The 18,722-nt window shown below is 46.9% G+C and overlaps 1 protein-coding gene across 1 annotated transcript in view; it reads right to left on the bottom strand.

Moving 5' to 3' along the window:
• Positions 1 to 18,722, bottom strand: part of LOC141147283 (kalirin-like) — a gene marked incomplete in the record, with an annotated part of 76,859 nt that overhangs the window by 37,338 nt on the left and 20,799 nt on the right. The window contains 3 exon segments of the mRNA XM_073634492.1: positions 906 to 1,098; positions 3,425 to 3,539; positions 15,995 to 16,069. Coding sequence (XP_073490593.1) covers positions 906 to 1,098; positions 3,425 to 3,539; positions 15,995 to 16,069 — 383 coding nt within the window.

The raw sequence follows: 18,722 nt of genomic DNA, 5'->3' as shown, positions 1-18,722 counted from the left end.
TATTGGTCCTAAAAGGGGGTATTGAAAGTAAACTTGATGATCGAGTAGTGTTAAATGACAACTTGGCGTATGGCAGCTCTACGCGTTTCATGGCTAGGAGGCCACTCGTCAGGAGCAAGCACAAGATGTATCTATGAGTAAAAAAATTAGGCTTAGATAAAATGATATAGGCGAACATGTATAATGGTGGGGTGTGAGACCCTCAGACCAAATACCTCTTAACTCTTAATAGTCCGTATGGTGGTGGTGTAATACCGGGCACCATGACCGCCCGCGGCGGACATCTCGTCCAGAGCACTTCAACAGGCATCAACCAGAGCCGGCACGGGGACACAAGGTGACCTGGAGGTGGGCCCACCCCCTTGCTCTCTCCACTTTGATTCAAGGTATTACTGTACATTGTTGCAATTATGAAACACCTGGGGAATGTGGATGAAGAATCAAAGTCTTGTAACTTTATCACACAGGTAGAGCTCACTTAGCAGCCTGGCAACCTTTTACTGCATCATAAATATCCAAAAGAAAACGTGTTTACCAAGATTCCCCGCTACGATAAAGTTAAAGCTGAACTCCGAGGATGGGAAAAAAACTGCTCATGCAGTGGGGCTCCTGCAAGGGTTAAATGCCCAGCTTTGCCCAGAGTGCCAGTAAAAGGTCTTTTTACTTACCTTAAGCCCGGCACTCACCACTTTTCTCCAAGGCTTGTGGGCAGGCCCTAGGCATCTTCACTTACAATGCAGGACTAATGGTCCAGGCAGTGTAAGGGGGATGGAAGGTGGTGGTGGGGTAGGGGAGATACGTAGATGATTTTCCAGGAAAACAGACTCTCCAGGGTTGTTGATGTTCATCATCAGCAAGTGGGCGGAGTCTGCAGTACTGCAAAAAAAACAAAGGTTGTCACCCACCTCGAAGATGAACTTGGAGCTGCCAAAGTTGGTCTTTTGCTTCTGCCAGAAGTTCTCCGGCTTTATGATCAGCGCCACGTGGATCTCCGCTGGGAACGCCTCCTGCAGAGTCTTCAGAAGAGGTTTGATCAGGTCCCACTTGGATCCGCGCATGTCGATGATGACGGTGAATCCACGCTTACACACGTCTTCACTGCAGAGTGGAGCACATAAAGGGAGAGAGAGTTACATGAATTCATGTCCTGTGGGGTCTCAGATCAGTCACATTGGAGTTACAATTAAAGGTCAGCCTGGCCCTAAAAACTACAGATGAGGGAGGAACACTGCAGCTCCAACCAAAAAGGCTTGCAATCTAATATCATATCATCCCAGTTTATCAGTTTGTTCTAATTTATATTGGTTTTCTTTTCTCTATCCTGTCTTCTGCCTGTATAGTCCCTTACTTTCATATGAGCATCTGCCCTTTTTTTTTTTTTTTTTTTTTTTTTTAATAGACAGGATATCTCTTTTTTTTGTTCATAAGCTACAAGATGAAACTGTCAATGTCAATGTGTGACAATATCTGCAGCAATGCATTCTGATTAAATCCAGCAGTAAATCCCACAACTGTAATAAAAGATGAACACTGTTCAGACATAGAGAGACAGAGACACATTGTTTACAAACATTGTTCAGGCAGGAGATAGAGAGATTCAACCACTTGAGCTCCGGGCGATTTTATCCCCTTCATGACCAGGCGATTTTTTTTTATTCATCACTGTGCTATTTTGATTGGCGATTGCACGGTCATGCAACGCTGTACACAAAACAAATTTTGTCTCTTTTGTTTCACACAAATAGAGCTCTCTTTTGGCAGTATTTTTATTTTTTGCAATATAAAGGAAAAAAAAAAATTAAAAAATGTAACTTTCTGCTATAAAACACATCCAATAAAAAAATTAAACAAAAAATCTTCATAAGCTTTGGCCAAAAAAGTATTCTGCTACATCTTTGGTAAAAAAAAAAAATCCCAATAAATGTATATTGATTGGTTTGCGTTAAAGTTGTAGTGCCTACAAACTATGGTATATATATATACTAAATTTTTTTTTCTTAATAGTGATTGTAAACTACATAAAAAAAAAAAAAAACCCTGCAAGACAAAAGCATAATGAGCTAGCTATTGTGCATCGCATACTAATACTTACCTTAGATGGAAGCTGTTGCAGCCGTCCACGCACACAGCTGTGTCCGGTTTCATGTCTCCCGGAGTTATTTCCTGGTTCGCGGGCTCGGGCGCTGCGATTGGCCCGGAGCCGCAAAAGACGTCACTCCCGCGCATGCGCGTGGGAGCCGCTGGTCATGGCACGGCTCCTGAACAAACGGCACGAGCGGGTCGTTTCTTCAGTGCGCACGTGCCGATGACGTCGGCACATGCGGATACAGTGAATATCTGCTAAACCGTGCAAGTTTAGGAGATATCATGGTACCTATAGGTAAGCCTTATCACCTTATCATAGGCTTACCTGAAGGTAAAAGTGGGAGTACAGAGTTGACAAAGACTTTAATACTACTAAATGGCAGTGATCAGCAACTTATAATGGGACTGCGATAGTGTCAGATCACCCACCGGGGGGAAACTGACTAACTGCCACTGACAAAAATTCAGTGATAATACTATACACTGTCACTGTACTAATGACACTGGCTGGGAAGGGATTATACATCTAGGGCGATCAAAGGGTTAAATATGTGCCTAACAATGGGTAATGTGTGTAAAGTATAAGTAGATAAAGTAACATTGTTTATAAACATTGATCAGACAAGAGATAGAGAGATACAAAGTAACATTGTTTATAAACATCAGACAGGAGATAGAAAGATACAAAGTAACATTGTTAATACTCAGGTAACTTTTTCTCCTTCTCCCCATAACTTATTTGGCGGCCATTTTTCTAACCACTTATATTTAAAGCCCGACTCAGGGATAAAATTAACGTTTTACCACCCCCTCCAACTTATGCTGACAGTCCCCCCCCCCCCCTTTACCAGGTGAAGCCAGCAATACTCACCTAATTCCCCCGCCAGTTCTGGTGTAGGGGGGGGGACTCTCATGGCCGCTTTGGTCCTCTACCATTTCCTGTGATGATGACATCCATCCTCATTTATCCCTCATGTCACCAGAAATCACCCCAAAACCTCCCACAGATGTCACTGTCCAATGATTACCATCATCCTCATTAACGGACAGACATGACGATTGCGTGTATCATTGGCTGTCAGTAACTGCGCCGGATCTCCACGTTGTGCTGTACAGACAAAAGGTGACGACACACAATCATCATAACCTCCACTGACCATGTGGGAGGATCCGCCCGGACTGGTGTGTCCCCTAGACGTGCAGGTGCCGTAACCATGGCAACCACATTTCTGCTTTCATTCTTTTGGAGCCGTATGAACAATGACAGCTGGTTGGTGGATAATGGTAATTTTACCCCCCAATACATGGCGTGGTATCGCACACAAAGGACCGAGCTCACCTGGGCACGCTGGCGAGATACGTGACGAGCCTGCGCAGGTCTTCTTGTCGTATCCTGTCATGGTTGCTGCGGGCCGGGAAGGTGAGGATGGGTCCTCCTCTCTTGTCTCGCCCACCTGCGGAGAGAGAGAGAGAGAGAGGGAGAGAGAGAGAGAGAGAGAGAAAGAGAGAGAGAGAGAGAGGGGGCGTTAGGTCAATGATCTATAAAATCAATTTGGGTACAAAGCACCCCCCCCCCCAAGCAACCGCTGAGACAAAACCAATCGACCACATTGCGTGGTGTTATTTTCCCAGCAGTCTTTTAGGCAGGGCCATACACGGGTCGAGTTTTCTTTAGAAAATCTTATCTAAGAATTTTCGTTCGTATTTCGCAACCGTTAGTGGGGCTGCAGCAACAGCCGATTTTCGTGCGGAAATCAAATTTGAGTAATCGGACATGTTGGAAATCTTTTAATTTCTCTAATCAATGTAGGGAGAATTATGCGAGAAATGTAATCAAAAAAGAAATGCGCAAGAAAAGAAAATTCCCGAAAAGAAAATTCCCGAAAAGAAGATTCCCGAAAAGAAGATTCCCGAAAAGAAGATTCCCGAAAAGAAGATTCCCGAAAAGAAGATTCCCGAAAAGAAGATTCCCGAAAAGAAGATTCTCAGCCACGAAAATTCTTTTCTGTAGCAACATGGAGGTGAAATTGAAGGCTCGGTTGGCCAAATTTCGAAATCAATGGTGGCGCCATTGGATCACAAAATGTACCAATTTTTTTCATTTTAAAAGAAAATTCTTTCGAAATTTGACCCGTGTATGGCCAGCCTAATAGCAGGAATACACGATAAGAAAATTGTCCGAAAATGTCCTTTCTTTGAACGATCGGCTGATTTTCTACTCATTGATGCCCAACAAGTAATATCCGATATCGATATTGTAAACTAAAAAGTTTGATGCACAAAGTCCAACTGTTCCCTGGGCCCCTGAGGTCAGGGGGGCCCCCACTGCTCCATCCTCTTATTCCACATTTTTAATGAATTTTAATGCAAAAAAAAACACAACACATAACCCAATTTTTTAGTAAAATATAAAAAAACAGGATGTTACGCCGAGTAAATAGATACCAAACATGTCACGCTTTAAAATTGCGCACGCTCGTGAAATGGCGACAAACTACGATACTTAGAAATCTCCATAGGCGACGCTTTAAAAGTTTTTACAGGTTACCAGTTTAGAGGTACAGAGGAGGTCCAGTGCTGGAATTATTGCTCTCGCTTATGGGAAATCATTATAGACACTGACACAGGTTGAATTGGATGGACGATTGTCTTTATTCAACCTTACCTACTATTAGGGCTGGGAAAAAAATCGATTTGAATCTTGAATCAAGTTGAGAGGTCAAATCGATTCAAAATTTCAGCAAAAGCGATTTTTTTTTTTCACCGCGCCGGTCCTGAGGAGGAATTTTTAGGTGAAGCCGCAGCCTCCTCAGGCCCGGCGCGGTGTCCAAAAAAAACTCGATTCGAATCGTAAATCAAGTTTTTTGTTTTTTTTTTTTTTAAATCGCAGACTTTTTTTTTTTTTTTTTTTTTTTTGGAGAAAATCGCCCAGCTCTACCTACTATGTAACTATAACTAGAGCGATATCTCACATGTGTGGTGCCAACACCATTTACATATGCCTGCGTGACTTACATATGTACGTTACATCTGCGCACAAGCATGGAGGGATGGGGGCACTATACATTTTTTTTTCCCTTTTTTTTGGAATTTTGTTTTTACACTGTCGCCATTTTTTTAAAATGTATTTATTTATTTTTTTTTTTAACTTTTATTCCTATTACAAGAAATGTAAACATCCCTTGTAATAGAAATAAGGGCTGACAGGTCCTCTTTATGGGGAGATCTGGGGTCTAAAAGACCCCAAATCTCCCTTCTACCTTTAAAGCAAAACATATAACACTCCAAAGACATGCTGGTGGGTTAATTGGCTTCGGTCTAAATTGTTCCCAGTATATGAATATGAGTTGGGGACCTTAGATTGTAAGCTCCTTGAGGGTAGAGACTGATGTGAATGTACAATGTATATTTAAAGCGCTGCGTAAATTGACGGCGCTATATAAGCACCTTAAATAATTAATAATAATAATATAAAAAATAAAATTTTAAAAAATTGATCCTTTGCTTGAAAAAAAAAAAAAAAAAAAAAAAATCATTTTTTACTTCCGCCCTAGATCGGAAGTGATGTCACAACGTCGCTCCGGTCCTCCTAGATCAGGGATCTCCAAACTACGGCCCTCCAGCTTGTTGCGGAACTACACGACCCATGGAGGCATTGTACAACTTTGACCTTCACAGACATGACTAGGCCATGATGGGAATTGTAGTTCCTGAACACACAACTGGAGGGCCACAGTTTAGACACCCCCGTACCTAGATCAAGGTTTCTCAACTCCAGTCCTCATGTACCCCCCCCCCCCCCCCAACAGGTCATGTTTTCAGGATTTCCCTCAGATGAAAACGGCTGTGGTAATTACTAAGGCGGTGAAACTGATCAAATCACCTGTGCAAAATAATGGAAAGCCTGAAAAACATGGACCTGTCGGGGCTACTCGAGGACTGGATTTGAGAAACATTGTCCTAGATCAGGGGTCTCCAAACGTTTTAGGCCAGTTTATCATCCTTCAGACTTTAGGAGGGCTGGGTTATGGCCAGCAGGAGTAGGGACTTTCCTGGCATCGGTGGGAGTAAACATCGCCACATTTGGTATGGGGGGGGGGGGGCATTTTTGGTATCCTAGGGAAGCTTAGTGTCCCCATTATTGGTGTTGGTGGGAGAAACGGTGCCCCTGTTTTTGGTGTCAGATGGCAGAATAGTGTCTCGTATCAGTGGGAGGAATGGTGCCCCAAGGGCCGGATAAAGGCAAGCAAAGGGCCACATCTGGCCCCCGGGCTGCAGTTTGGAGACCATTGTCCTAGATCAGTGGTTCTCAACTCCTGTCCTCAAGTGCCCCCCCAACAGACCATGTTTTGGGAATTTCTCTTAGATAGAATAGCTGTTCAAAAACACCAAGCCATGGACTCTGATTTAAAGCACCTGTGCAAGATGAAAGAAATTCCTGCAAACCTGGCCTGTTGAGGGTACTTGAGGACTGAGGTTGAGAACATCTGTCCTAGATCATAGAGGAGATGAGAGACGATCTGGTCTCTGTTCACCTCTATGGCTAGCCACACAAACCGTCAAATCGCTTCCTGTTGCTTCTGAAAGTGATCCAACGGCTAATTAGCCGCTCGGAGCGCTTTCATGAGACAGAGAATTGCCGGCTGCAAAAAAAAAATAATAATAATAAAAATACCAGGGTTATGGCCGATCGCTTCAACCAAAACCCTGATAAACCACTTGCAAACCCCCAATGTGTAATATATATATATTTATATATACATACACACACACACACACACACACACACACACACACACATATACATACATAAAAAAACGCATGGGGGTGGGGGATTTAGGTGCTTGGACGTAACTAATTTTTTACACTTTTTTTTTTTTTCCACTAAGCTTATTTTTCATCACTTTTTTTTTTCTTTAGTGACAGGTTCTCTTTAATGAGACATCAGGGATCAAAAAATAACCTCCACCCATTTCCTGTTTCCCTTAAAAATACAATCCTGCAAGCCACAATAAAAATGGAAAGTGAACTGCGACTGAGTTAAAAATGCATCTTTTCCAAGGTGTGAGCGCCCGATGTACACTCGGCCCCCCCCCGGGAATTCCCTCCGCTATCGATCGCCTGATTCTCCCCGAACGTTTCGTACCGGCAGCGACTTTGCAATGAAAACGCCGTTTCTCTGCCTCCCTATCCCGAACAATCGTCTGACTCATTTCTCCTTCCTTCGTACATAAAGAAATAATCCGAGTCGATCGGCGTTCCCCCCCCAGTTCATTCTATTTTTGGATTTTTCAGACTTTCAGCTATTTTTAGATGCTGTGTTTTGGCGTCCCTCCAGTTCCCGGAGCCGCCTGTTGGCCCCAGTTGCCGCCCTTTTCCTCTCCTCTGTAAAGTGGTTTTTACGCTCGTTAGTTCCAGCAGCTCGCAGCCAAATCCGCTTCATTATAAGTTCTATTTTCTGCGTCCCCCTGACCCCCGCGTGCTGCACCCCCCGTCCCACCCCCACCACACACCGACCGGGAGAGAATGGAGCGATTCCTCGAGGGCCCCGGGCCCCACACCACACTGGATTTGTACGGGAAATTTTTTATTGGATAATTTAATAAATGTGTAAAAGGAATGAGATTTCTTCTGAGACACGAAAACCACAAACCACCCCGATTTCCCAGCGCCTGTATATGGGAATCGCAGATATGAGCGTACCTAATCTATCAGCTACCAGATCGACTGACCACCAGAAAATCGATCGATTGTAAAGTATCAATCAAATGTGCTTTTCAATGCACAAAATCTTAATTCAAACTTATTTCAAAAAGTTTTTGCATCTGTCCAAACCAGAGGTCTCCAAACTGCGCCCCTTTTATCTGTCCCTTGGGGTATTATTCCCCCACTGACTCCGACACCGGGGCACTATTCCTCCCACCGACACCAATGATGGGGTAATATTCCTGCCACTGACACCGGCACCGGGGCACTATTCCTCTCACAGACACCAATGATGGGGTAATATTCCTCCCACCGACGCCAATGATGGGGCACTATTCCTCCCACCGACGCCAATGATGGGGCACCATTCCTCCCACTGACACCAATGAGGGGGCACTATTCCTCCCACTGATACTAATGATGGGGCACTATTCTTCCCACTGACACCAATGATGGGGAACTATTCCTCCCACTGACACCAATGATGGGGCACTATTCTTCCCACTGATACCAATGATGGGGCACTATTCCTCCCACTGACACCAATGATGGGGCACTATTCCTCCCACTGATACCAATGATGGGACACTATTCCTTCCACTGATACCAATGATGGGACACTATTCCTCCCACTGACACCGATGATGGGCACTATTCTTCCCACTGATACCAATGATGGGGCACTATTCTTCCCCCAATACCAAGAGGGGATGGTTTTTACTCCTACTGACACCAGGATATTTTCTACTCACGCTGGCCATAGTCTGGCCCCCCTGAAGTCTAAAGGACAGTAAACTGGTCCGTTGTTTAGAAAGTTTGGAGACCCCCTGATCTAAACTAATGGACAGTCGGTTTCAATAAAGCTTTAAGAGAAAAGGTTAGGTTGAAGGCAATTTACCAATAAAGTTTTATCTGCATATATTTTGACTTCCCTGGTCCCCCCCTTGTGAGAAGCTCACAGTGTGCAGTGAAATCAGAGGAAGCCGTTTCAGTCCAGGTGAGGAGCCGGTACACCTGAGCGAGACTGGAGGGAGGAGCCAGTACACCTGAGCGAGACTGGAGGGAGGAGCCAGTACACCTGAGCGAGACTGGAGGGAGGAGCCAGTACACCTGAGCGAGACTGGAGGGAGGAGCCAGTACACCTGAGCGAGACTGGAGGGAGGAGCCAGTACACCTGAGCGAGACTGGAGGGAGGATGGAACATACTGTAGATCCGCTGCTGACACACCTGGGAATCACATGATATCCATATGTGGCTCAGAAATCCAGGAAATCAGGGGTTAACCTCACCGAGTTTCCGCCACAAAGGCGGTTTTGTACAGAACGATCGGCCTGGCGGTGTAATCCAAACAAAAAGCCGGCAGAAGCATCTGAAGTGCGCAGCCTGTGGGGGGATTACTAGATTATCCGCGATTACAGCAGGTTATTTAACCGCCACATCTGGCTAAATAGATAACGCGGATTCCGAGCTCCGGGCAGACAATTGATGCCGGACCTGGAGGAGATATTAGAACCCCATGCCGAGTGCCGGAACCCCACAGCGACCAATCCCAAGGATTTCGTTCTTTGAATTGTAGTAAAAAGGAAAAAACTCGACTTCTGCGGGTCAGCGCACTCTGCGGCGTGGAGAAACACACCCCCCCGAGACCGCCAAGGTGGGCGCTACACGGCTCATTTATAAAGCAAAACCGGTAAGAATAAAGCTCCTTGTGGAACAAACGTCCGCGGCACAAAGATTGTATGACTGAAAAATAACTTTATTAATGGCACAACGCTATACAAATGGACGACACCCCACCGATCAAATAACATAAAACTTGGAGGTGCGTCGAAATGAGAATTCTGGACCGAAACCAAAACGGACATTTTTTATTTTTTTTTATATTTATTTTAGATAGATAGATAGATAGATAGATAGATAGATAGATAGATAGATATTTTTTTTATATTTACATATTAAATTTTTTTTTTGTTTTTTATAGAGAATTGTACATTTAACTTTTTATTTAATATCATGCATTTAATTGAATCTAAATGTATTTTAGGCCATTAATCGGCACCTTTTTGGCTGATGGGCTGCTTTCACACTGAGCAGTTTTTGAAGTGCTTTTTCGTTAAAAGAAACTCAAGAAAAATGCATCCCTTTAGAATTCTGTGTATGTCTTCACATTTGTCCATTGCGCTTCCGTTGCGGTGTTAAAAATCCTGCTTGCCACATTTTGTTAAAAGAAAAAAAAAAAAAGGCACCAAACACACCTCTCCACAGAAATGCATTGAAAACAAGGCAATAACGCATCAAAAACGCACCCGTATTGTGTTTTTGATGCAGGTTTTGAAGCTGCAAGTAACTGCACGCGTTTTCCTTGTACCCATGCATGCAGTTCATGCACATTTTACAAGCGCACCCCAAGAGCACCGGAGGACTCCGACCCAACTCAGCGCACCCCAAGAGCCCCGGAGGACTCCAACCCAACTCAGCGCACCCCAACCCAACTCAGCGCATCCCAACAAGAGCCCCGGAGGACTCCAACCCAACTCAGCGCATCCCAACAAGAGCCCCGGAGGACTCCAACCCAACTCAGCGCACCCCAACAAGAGCCCCGGAGGACTCCGACCCAACTCAGCGCACCCCAACAAGAGCCCCGGAGGACTCCGACCCAACTCAGCGCACCCCAACAAGAGCCCCGGAGGACTCCGACCCAACTCAGCGTACCCCAACAAGAGCCCCGATGGACTCCGACCCAACTCAGCGTACCCCAACAAGAGCCCCGATGGACTCCGACCCAACTCAGCGTACCCCAACAAGAGCCTTGTAGGACTCCGACCCAACTCAGTGCACCCCAAGAGCCCCGGAGGACTCCGACCCAACTCAGTGCACCCCAAGAGCCCCGGAGGACTCCGACCCAACTCAGTGCACCCCAAGAGCCCCGGAGGACTCCGACCCAACTCAGTGCACCCCAAGAGCCCCGGAGGACTCCGACCCAACTCAGCGCACCCCAACAAGAGCCCCGGAGGACTCCGACCCAACTCAGCGTACCCCAACAAGAGCCCCGATGGACTCCGACCCAACTCAGCGTACCCCAACAAGAGCCCCGATGGACTCCAACCCAACTCAGCGTACCCCAACAAGAGCCTTGTAGGACTCCGACCCAACTCAGTGCACCCCAAGAGCCCCGGAGGACTCCGACCCAACTCAGTGCACCCCAAGAGCCCCGGAGGACTCCTACCCAACTCAGCGCACCCCAAGAGCCCCGGAGGACTCCGACCCAGCTCAGCGCACCCCAACAAGAGCCCCGGAGGACTCCGACCCAACTCAGCGCACCGCATACATAATTTGTGTATCGTAATTCACCAAACACACACACAGAATACAATGTATACAAATATAGATGTGTGCGCTACAAAAGTATGAAAATATTACAACTGATCTCACTGATCACCAACATCACCCAACAACTGAACCAGAAATAACACCTGTGCAGAAATGTACATAAAAAAACAAAATTAACAGAGCAAAAAAATTAATTAAATGAAATACTTTTTTCTCCATTTATTTTTTTAGTTTGCAAATTAAAAAAAAATATATATTATATATATATATATTTTTTTTTGCATTTTCATTTATTTTCGGTTTGTAAATTGTCTTTTTTTGGATATATATTTCTGTGGAATGATTTCTGGTTCAGTTATTGGGTGGTGTTGGTGATCAGTGATTTTAAATATCATATTATTATACTTTGTAGCGCACACATTGATATTTCTATACATTGTATTGTGTGTTTAATACAATACACACATTATGTATTCATTGTATCGGGTCGGATTTTTTTGGAATATTTTTGCCCATCTATAAAGGGCAGCAAAATAATGCATTTTTGGTTTAAAATTTCCATCACTAAATACATTTTCTGGATTATAAATGTGTAAAACAGACGCTCCTCCCATTACCACACAGAGGGGCTCCGCCCATTACCACACAGAGGGGCTCCGCCCTCTCCTCTGTAAGCACGCAGACATAGTGGAGAGGTCAGGTCAACCAAACACAGGGATGGGAAAGAAGCAGGAGTGCAGCGACTGACCACAAAGGAGAGACCACTGGTGGCAGATGTGACCAGAGGAGCCAAATGGCGTCAACAAGGAAATGCGGACAGATGTGAGAGGTTCTATGAAATGATTGATATACATTCACAAGGGTGGGGTATTATGAGGGCGGGGGTGGTGTAGGGAGGGCCAGAGGGTCGGGATGGGAGGGCCAGAGGGGGGGGTTGGGGTAGTGAAGGCCAGAGAGTGAGGGGAGGGGTAGGGAGGGCCAGAGAGTGAGGGGAGGGGTAGGGAGGGCCAGAGAGCGAGGGGAGGGGTAGGGAGGGCCAGAGAGCGGGGGGAGGGGTAGGGAGGGCCAGAGAGCGGGGGGAGGGGTAGGGAGGGCCAGAGAGCGGAGGGTGGGGTAGGGAGGGCCAGAGAGCGGAGGGTGGGGTAGGGAGGGCCAGAGAGCGGAGGGTGGGGTAGGGAGGGCCAGAGAGCGGAGGGTGGGGTAGGGAGGGCCAGAGAGCGGAGGGTGGGGTAGGGAGGGCTGAAGAGTTGGGGGTGGGGTAGAAAAGGCCAGAGAGTTGGGGGTGGGGTAGGGAATAGAGAGAGAGAGAGAGAGAGAGAGAGAGAGAGAGAGAGAGAGAGAGAGAGAGAGAGAGAGAGAGAGAGAGAGAGAGAGAGAGAGAGAGAGAGAGAGAGAGAGAGAGAGAGAGAGAGAGAGAGAGAGAGAGAGAGAGAGAGAGGGAGAAAGAGAAAAAGAGAGGGGGGGGTCGGGTTAGGGATGGTAAGAGAGTGGGGGCTGGGATATCAAAGGCCAGAGAGCGGGGACCGGGAAGGAAGGGCCAGAGAGTTGGGGGTGGGGTAGGAAAGGCCAGAGAGTTGGGGGTGGGGTAGGAAAGGCCAGAGAGTTGGGGGTGGGGTAGGAAAGGCCAGAAAGTTGGGGGTGGGGTAGGAAAGGCCAGAGAGTTGGGGGTGAGGTAGGAAAGGCCAGAGAGTTGGGGGTGAGGTAGGGAAGGCTGAAGAGTTGGGGGTGGGGTAGGGAAGGCTGAAGAGTTGGGGGTGGGGTAGGGAAGGCTGAAGAGTTGGGGGTGGGGTAGGGAAGGCTGAAGAGTTGGGGGTGGGGTAGGGAAGGCTGAAGAGTTGGGGGTGGGGTAGGGAAGGCTGAAGAGTTGGGGGTGGGGTAGGGAAGGCTGAAGAGTTGGGGGTGGGGTAGGGAAGGCTGAAGAGTTGGGGGTGGGGTAGGGAAGGCTGAAGAGTTGGGGGTGGGGTAGGGAAGGCTGAAGAGTTGGGGGTGGGGTAGGGAAGGCTGAAGAGTTGGGGGTGGGGTAGGGAAGGCTGAAGAGTTGGGGGTGGGGTAGGGAAGGCTGAAGAGTTGGGGGTGGGGTAGGGAAGGCTGAAGAGTTGGGGGTGGGGTAGGGAAGGCTGAAGAGTTGGGGGTGGGGTAGGGAAGGCTGAAGAGTTGGGGGGTGGGGTAGGGAAGGATGAAGAGTTGGGGGTGGGGTAGGGAAGGCTGAAGAGTTGGGGGGTGGGGTAGGGAAGGATGAAGAGTTGGGGGTGGGGTAGGGAAGGATGAAGAGTTGGGGGGTGGGGTAGGGAAGGCTGAAGAGTTGGGGGTGGGGTAGGGAAGGCTGAAGAGTTGGGGGTGGGGTAGGGAAGGCTGAAGAGTGGGGGGTGGGGTAGGGAAGGCTGAAGAGTTGGGGGTGGGGTAGGGAAGGCTGAAGAGTGGGGGGTGGGGTAGGGAAGGCTGAAGAGGGGGGGGTGGGGTAGGGAAGGCTGAAGAGTGGGGGGTGGGGTAGGGAATGGACAGAGAGAGGGGGTCGGGTTAGGGATGGTAAGAGAGCGGGGGGGCACAACAGATACTTCCAAAGTCGGTCCAGGCCTAACACAACAGGGCAGCACAAGGATCAGCAGTTTCTCAGTGGCTCCGGCTGTTTTGCTCCAGGTTATAAACTGGGATACTTGAGGAGCCTGCGCTTTATCCCCGATATTTCAGTCTACCCTCCAGGGGCTCTGATGCTGCACGTTTCAGGCTGACGGTTGAAGAGACAATTCATCACTGAAGTGAGATCCTATAGAAGTCGTCTGCCAAGTCCCAGATAAATTTGTGTGCGATTTGAACCCTGCGATTCCCCCGGATCACAGAACGCCGCCAACGCTTTATCTATGGAGCGTCTTCAGTGTGAGCCAAGTCAGCAGATTCCAGCGTCCCGCCGGGATTCATTCCACAACGTACATCACTGATAACAACGTTCATCCCGCCAGATGTTACATGTGACGTCTCCAAACTGAGAGCCGCGCACAACCAACGACCCCGAGCCGCAATTCGTTTATCATTAATCCGCGAATTATGCTCACTGTATTGATGGAGGAGCAGTGTTGTCACCTTAAACCAGGACTATAAAACACCTTCCCCTCTCTTTATCTCTATATCATAGGAGGGAGGTGTTCTGTAGTTCACAGAGATCTGGAAACAATGTAACAGATAAAACAAAACACTTCCAATGGGATATTTAAGAGACCAAAAGGGACCTTTAGTGAACTACGGAGCAGACCAAGCATCAGCAACCACCGTCATGCCCGCTAGACATGTGCAATTCGCTTTGTTCCAAATTAGTTTAACGTATTTTGACAAAATTCGTTAATTCGGCAATATCTGAATTAACGAAAAGCCTTTTAACGAAATTTCCCAAACATTCGTAAATTCGAATATTTGAAAATTCGGGAAACCAAAAATTCAAACATTTGAAATAGTAGTAGTTAAATTATTAACTATTAAATTATAGGTATTGGAATTTCCTTTAAAATTTGGCTGTTAGTGAACGTAACGAATACGAATTTATCCGAAATAACGAACGCCGCATCTAAACGAATGGAACGTAACAAACTAATAATAATAATAAAAACGTTATATTATTAATTCGTTCTGTTCCATTCGTTTACATGCGGCATTCGTTATTTCGGATAAATTCGTATTCGTTACGTTCACTAACAGCCAATTTGAAAGGAAATTCTGAATACCTCTAATTTAAGTTATTAGTTAGTTATTTCGGATTTTAGAATTTTGATCATAACGAATGACCTGAGAAACGAAAAAAAAAAAAAAAAAAAAACGAACGAAACGAAAACCAACACATTTTTTGGCAGTGCACATGTCTAATGCTTGCCCAGCTGGGCATTCAATGCCATTCATGTTGGCACCCGCTGCTCTTGGCTGTAATTAACCAGCTAACTGGCTGAGAAATTCAGAGTGCTGTGCATAGGAAGCCCATCCACACACCTACAGCGGTACCCAGCATACGTAAAGGTACAGGCTGATCTGAGATGTGTAAAGGGCATGCATTGGGGCTGATCTGAGGTGTGAAGGGCATGCATTGGGGCTGATCTGAGGTGTGAAGGGCATGCATTGGGGCTGATCTGAGGTGTGAAGGGCATGCATTGGGGCTGATCTGAGGTGTGAAGTGCATGCATTGGGGCTGATCTGAGGTGTGAAGGGCATGCATTGGGGCTGATCTGAGGTGTGAAGGGCATGCATTGGGGCTGATCTGAGGTGTGAAGGGCATGCATTGGGGCTGATCTGAGGTGTGAAGGGCATGCATTGGGGCTGATCTGAGGTGTGAAGTGCATGCATTGGGGCTGATCTGAGGTGTGAAGTGCATGCATTGGGGCCTATGTGAGGTGTGAAGGCCATGCATTGGGCAGATCTGAGGTGTGAAGGCCATGCATTGGGGCCGATGTGAGGTGTGAAGGCCATGCATTGGGGCTGATCTGAGGTGTGAAGGGCATGCATTGGAGCTGATCTGAGGTGTGAAGGGCATGCATTGGGGCTGATCTGAGGTGTGAAGGCCATGCATTGGCGCTGAGCATGTAATGTGCGCACACACACACAGAGACAACGACGACGTTCTATTGTTCAGCCATCATGTTGGTTGTTTGATGCTTGTGAACATGATGCTGAAAGTGGAAGAGGAAGGTGATGACCCCGGAGTAGACGTGTATCTGGAACTAATTTTAGCAGCAGAGGAAGAGGAATATCTGAGATAAATGTGAAGACAGCTGATAATTCCCCCGGCTGACAGCTCATTCCATGCATTTCATCCTCCGTAAAAGTACCAACTACAAATCCTCCAAATAAACCAATAACAGGCCGTGTATGACATATGAGGAGCGGTCACCATACCTGACACAAAGGCCACCTTCTCCTTCAGTGTGGGGAGGACGTCAGTAGCTTTCAGTCCATCGTTCCGGAAGGAGCCTGAGAATAGAGAGAAGAATGATTAGTAACCAACCAGAAGACAACAGAAGAGAATAAATTATGTTCTATATTCTAATAGAGGATGTGTATTAATGTGGAGGAGGATGAAGATGAGGATGTGGATTGATGTGGAGAAGGATGAGGATGTGTATTGATGTGGAGGAAGATGAGGATGTGTATTAATGTGGAGGAGGATGAGGATGAGGATGTGTATTGATGTGGAGGAAGATGAGGATGTGTATTGATGTGGATGAGGATGAGGATGAGGATGTGTATTGATGTGGAGGAAGAGGAGGATGTGTATTAATGTGGAGGAGGATGAAGATGAGAATGTGGATTGATGTGGAGGAGGATGAGGATGTGTATTGATGTGGAGGAAGATGAGGATATGTATTGGTGAGGATGAGGATGGGGATGAGGATGTGTATTAACAGTCTGTACAGCAAAGTGAATGTAAAGCAAAATCTTCTCTTTCTAGTTTTGGATAAGGTAGAGATTATTTGACCCTTGCCCGGTTTTAATATTTTGCCTTCTATGTGCCATTAGAGGGAATTTCACTTCACTTCCTGTCCCAGAGACACAACAGGAAGTGAGCGGGTTTCCTTGTGTCCTGAATTTCTCTATTCTAACATCGACGACATCCGCTCTGTACTATTGTGAGCTCCTGTGCATGCCGACTCAACCATGTTCTGAAATGGTCATTTAAGACGATGTGGTAAGCCTGGGTACATCCCCAACCTGAAGATGGTACAGGCGGACAATCGCCTTCGCTGTAGAACAAGTGGGTTGTTTTTAAAGATGGAGGCCAACGCATTTTAAAGGCTTTCAAGAGCTGAAGACTCATCCCATTCCTCATATTTGTGGGAACAATGCGTTTTATATTCCAGTGACGTGAACAGGGTCGGTACAAAAGACTTTCGTCTACACGGGTGAAGGTGCTTTTCACCCTTAGGAGGTGAGTGCTGTAAAATCAGAGGCCCAATGCTCAGCTGGTGGGGCCACGTTCACTATTCTCCAATAGATGGACTTAGGGCCTGGGTCAATGGGCTTGATAGCATCGGTTTGAGGTGCTTCACTGACAGGTGCATCTGACCTGCAGTTGACCTTGTGAATGGCAGCGGACCTGCTTCAAGAGGGTTTTTTAATCCCATTGACTTGTATAGGAATTCAAAATCCCTTTGAAGCAAAGAAGCCCATCAGTATAGACCCTTACTCAACACTCATGGAGGCCAGGAAGGAGATGGCATCATCTGACAAACCCGGGGACTCCACAGAGGTCCTCCCAACAGAGTCGCTGAGACACAGACCTTTACACAACCACCATGGAGGCCAGGAAGGAGATGGCATCATCTGACAAACCCGGGAGCTCCACAGAGGTCCTCCCAACAGAGTCACTGAGACACAGACCTTTACACAACCACCATGGAGGCCAGGAAGGAGATGGCATCATCTGACAAACCCGGGAGCTTCACAGAGGTCCTCCCAACAGAGTCACTGAGACACAGACCCTGACACAACCACCATGGAGGCCAGTAAGGAGATGGCATCATCTGACAAACCCAGGAACTCCACAGCGTTCTTCCCAACAGTCACTGAGATACAGACCTTTACACAACCACCATGGAGGCCAGGAAGGAGATGGCATCATCTGACAAACCCGGGAACTCCACAGAGGTCTTCCCAATACATTCTCGGCGAGACACAAAAAACGTCAGGTGGGTTAAAGTCTGGCGCATCCATCAATGAAATATCAGTTCCAGGTGGAGTGACCCTTTGCCTCCCCATCTTCATGTACAGGCAACCAACGCTCTTCCTACACAGCAGCCATGAAGATATCTTATTTTTTCTTGCAAAACCCAAATCGATGCAATAAATGAAATGTAAATGTACCAAAACCTTAGCAGAGCGTCCCAAATTCACCGTACTGTGCAATTCCTGCCCGCTCGGACAACTAATATGCTAATTTTCTCTGATCACGTGGCTCATTTGCATGCCAGCCGGAGGAGGACTATGCAAACGAGGCACCTTGCCTATTTCACACATTAGACGCAGGTGAGAATGTGGAAATAGGATACGTCATGGGGGGTCCAGACCCCAACCCTGACTAATCGCCATCCTGTTCCACAGACTGAATAATTACGGACATTGCAGCCACTGACCATATTCACTGTGGTTGGGGGGGGGGGGGGAGATTCCAGCAATAGTCGCCATGACAGGTAGATGTAAACATTAACACTAAAGTCTCCTTTAGGCTTCAACAAGTTTGTTTCAAATGTTTCTTTTTAATATTTTTATATCTGCGTCCGTTTAAACAACTCCTGATGATCCTGCCATGAAGGTCCCTGTTCAGGCACTTCCTGTTACAGGGTGACAATGCTCTGTCCCCGTCTCCTGATTGTGCTCCTGCGTTGTCACCCTATTACATGGGCTTCTGATGAAGACTACAAGTACACCGACATGGTCCACTGCTGTCACCATCAAGAAACCAGTCCTAGGAAAAGCGATCGCTGAAGTGCAATGCATTCTTAACAACGGCCCCCTGAGACACTTAAGACCCCCCTCACACTATGACCTGCAACGTCTGGCGTCGCATGTATGCACATTTTGTGCGTTTCCACGCTACAAGCATAGGGCGGTCCTTTTATCCATCAAT

Source organism: Aquarana catesbeiana, linkage group LG06 (genome assembly GCF_042186555.1).
Source record: "Aquarana catesbeiana isolate 2022-GZ linkage group LG06, ASM4218655v1, whole genome shotgun sequence".
Lineage (NCBI taxonomy): Eukaryota > Metazoa > Chordata > Amphibia > Anura > Ranidae > Aquarana > Aquarana catesbeiana.
The sequence above is the reverse complement of the archived record's forward strand: the minus strand, read 5'-3'. Positions and strand labels throughout refer to the sequence as shown.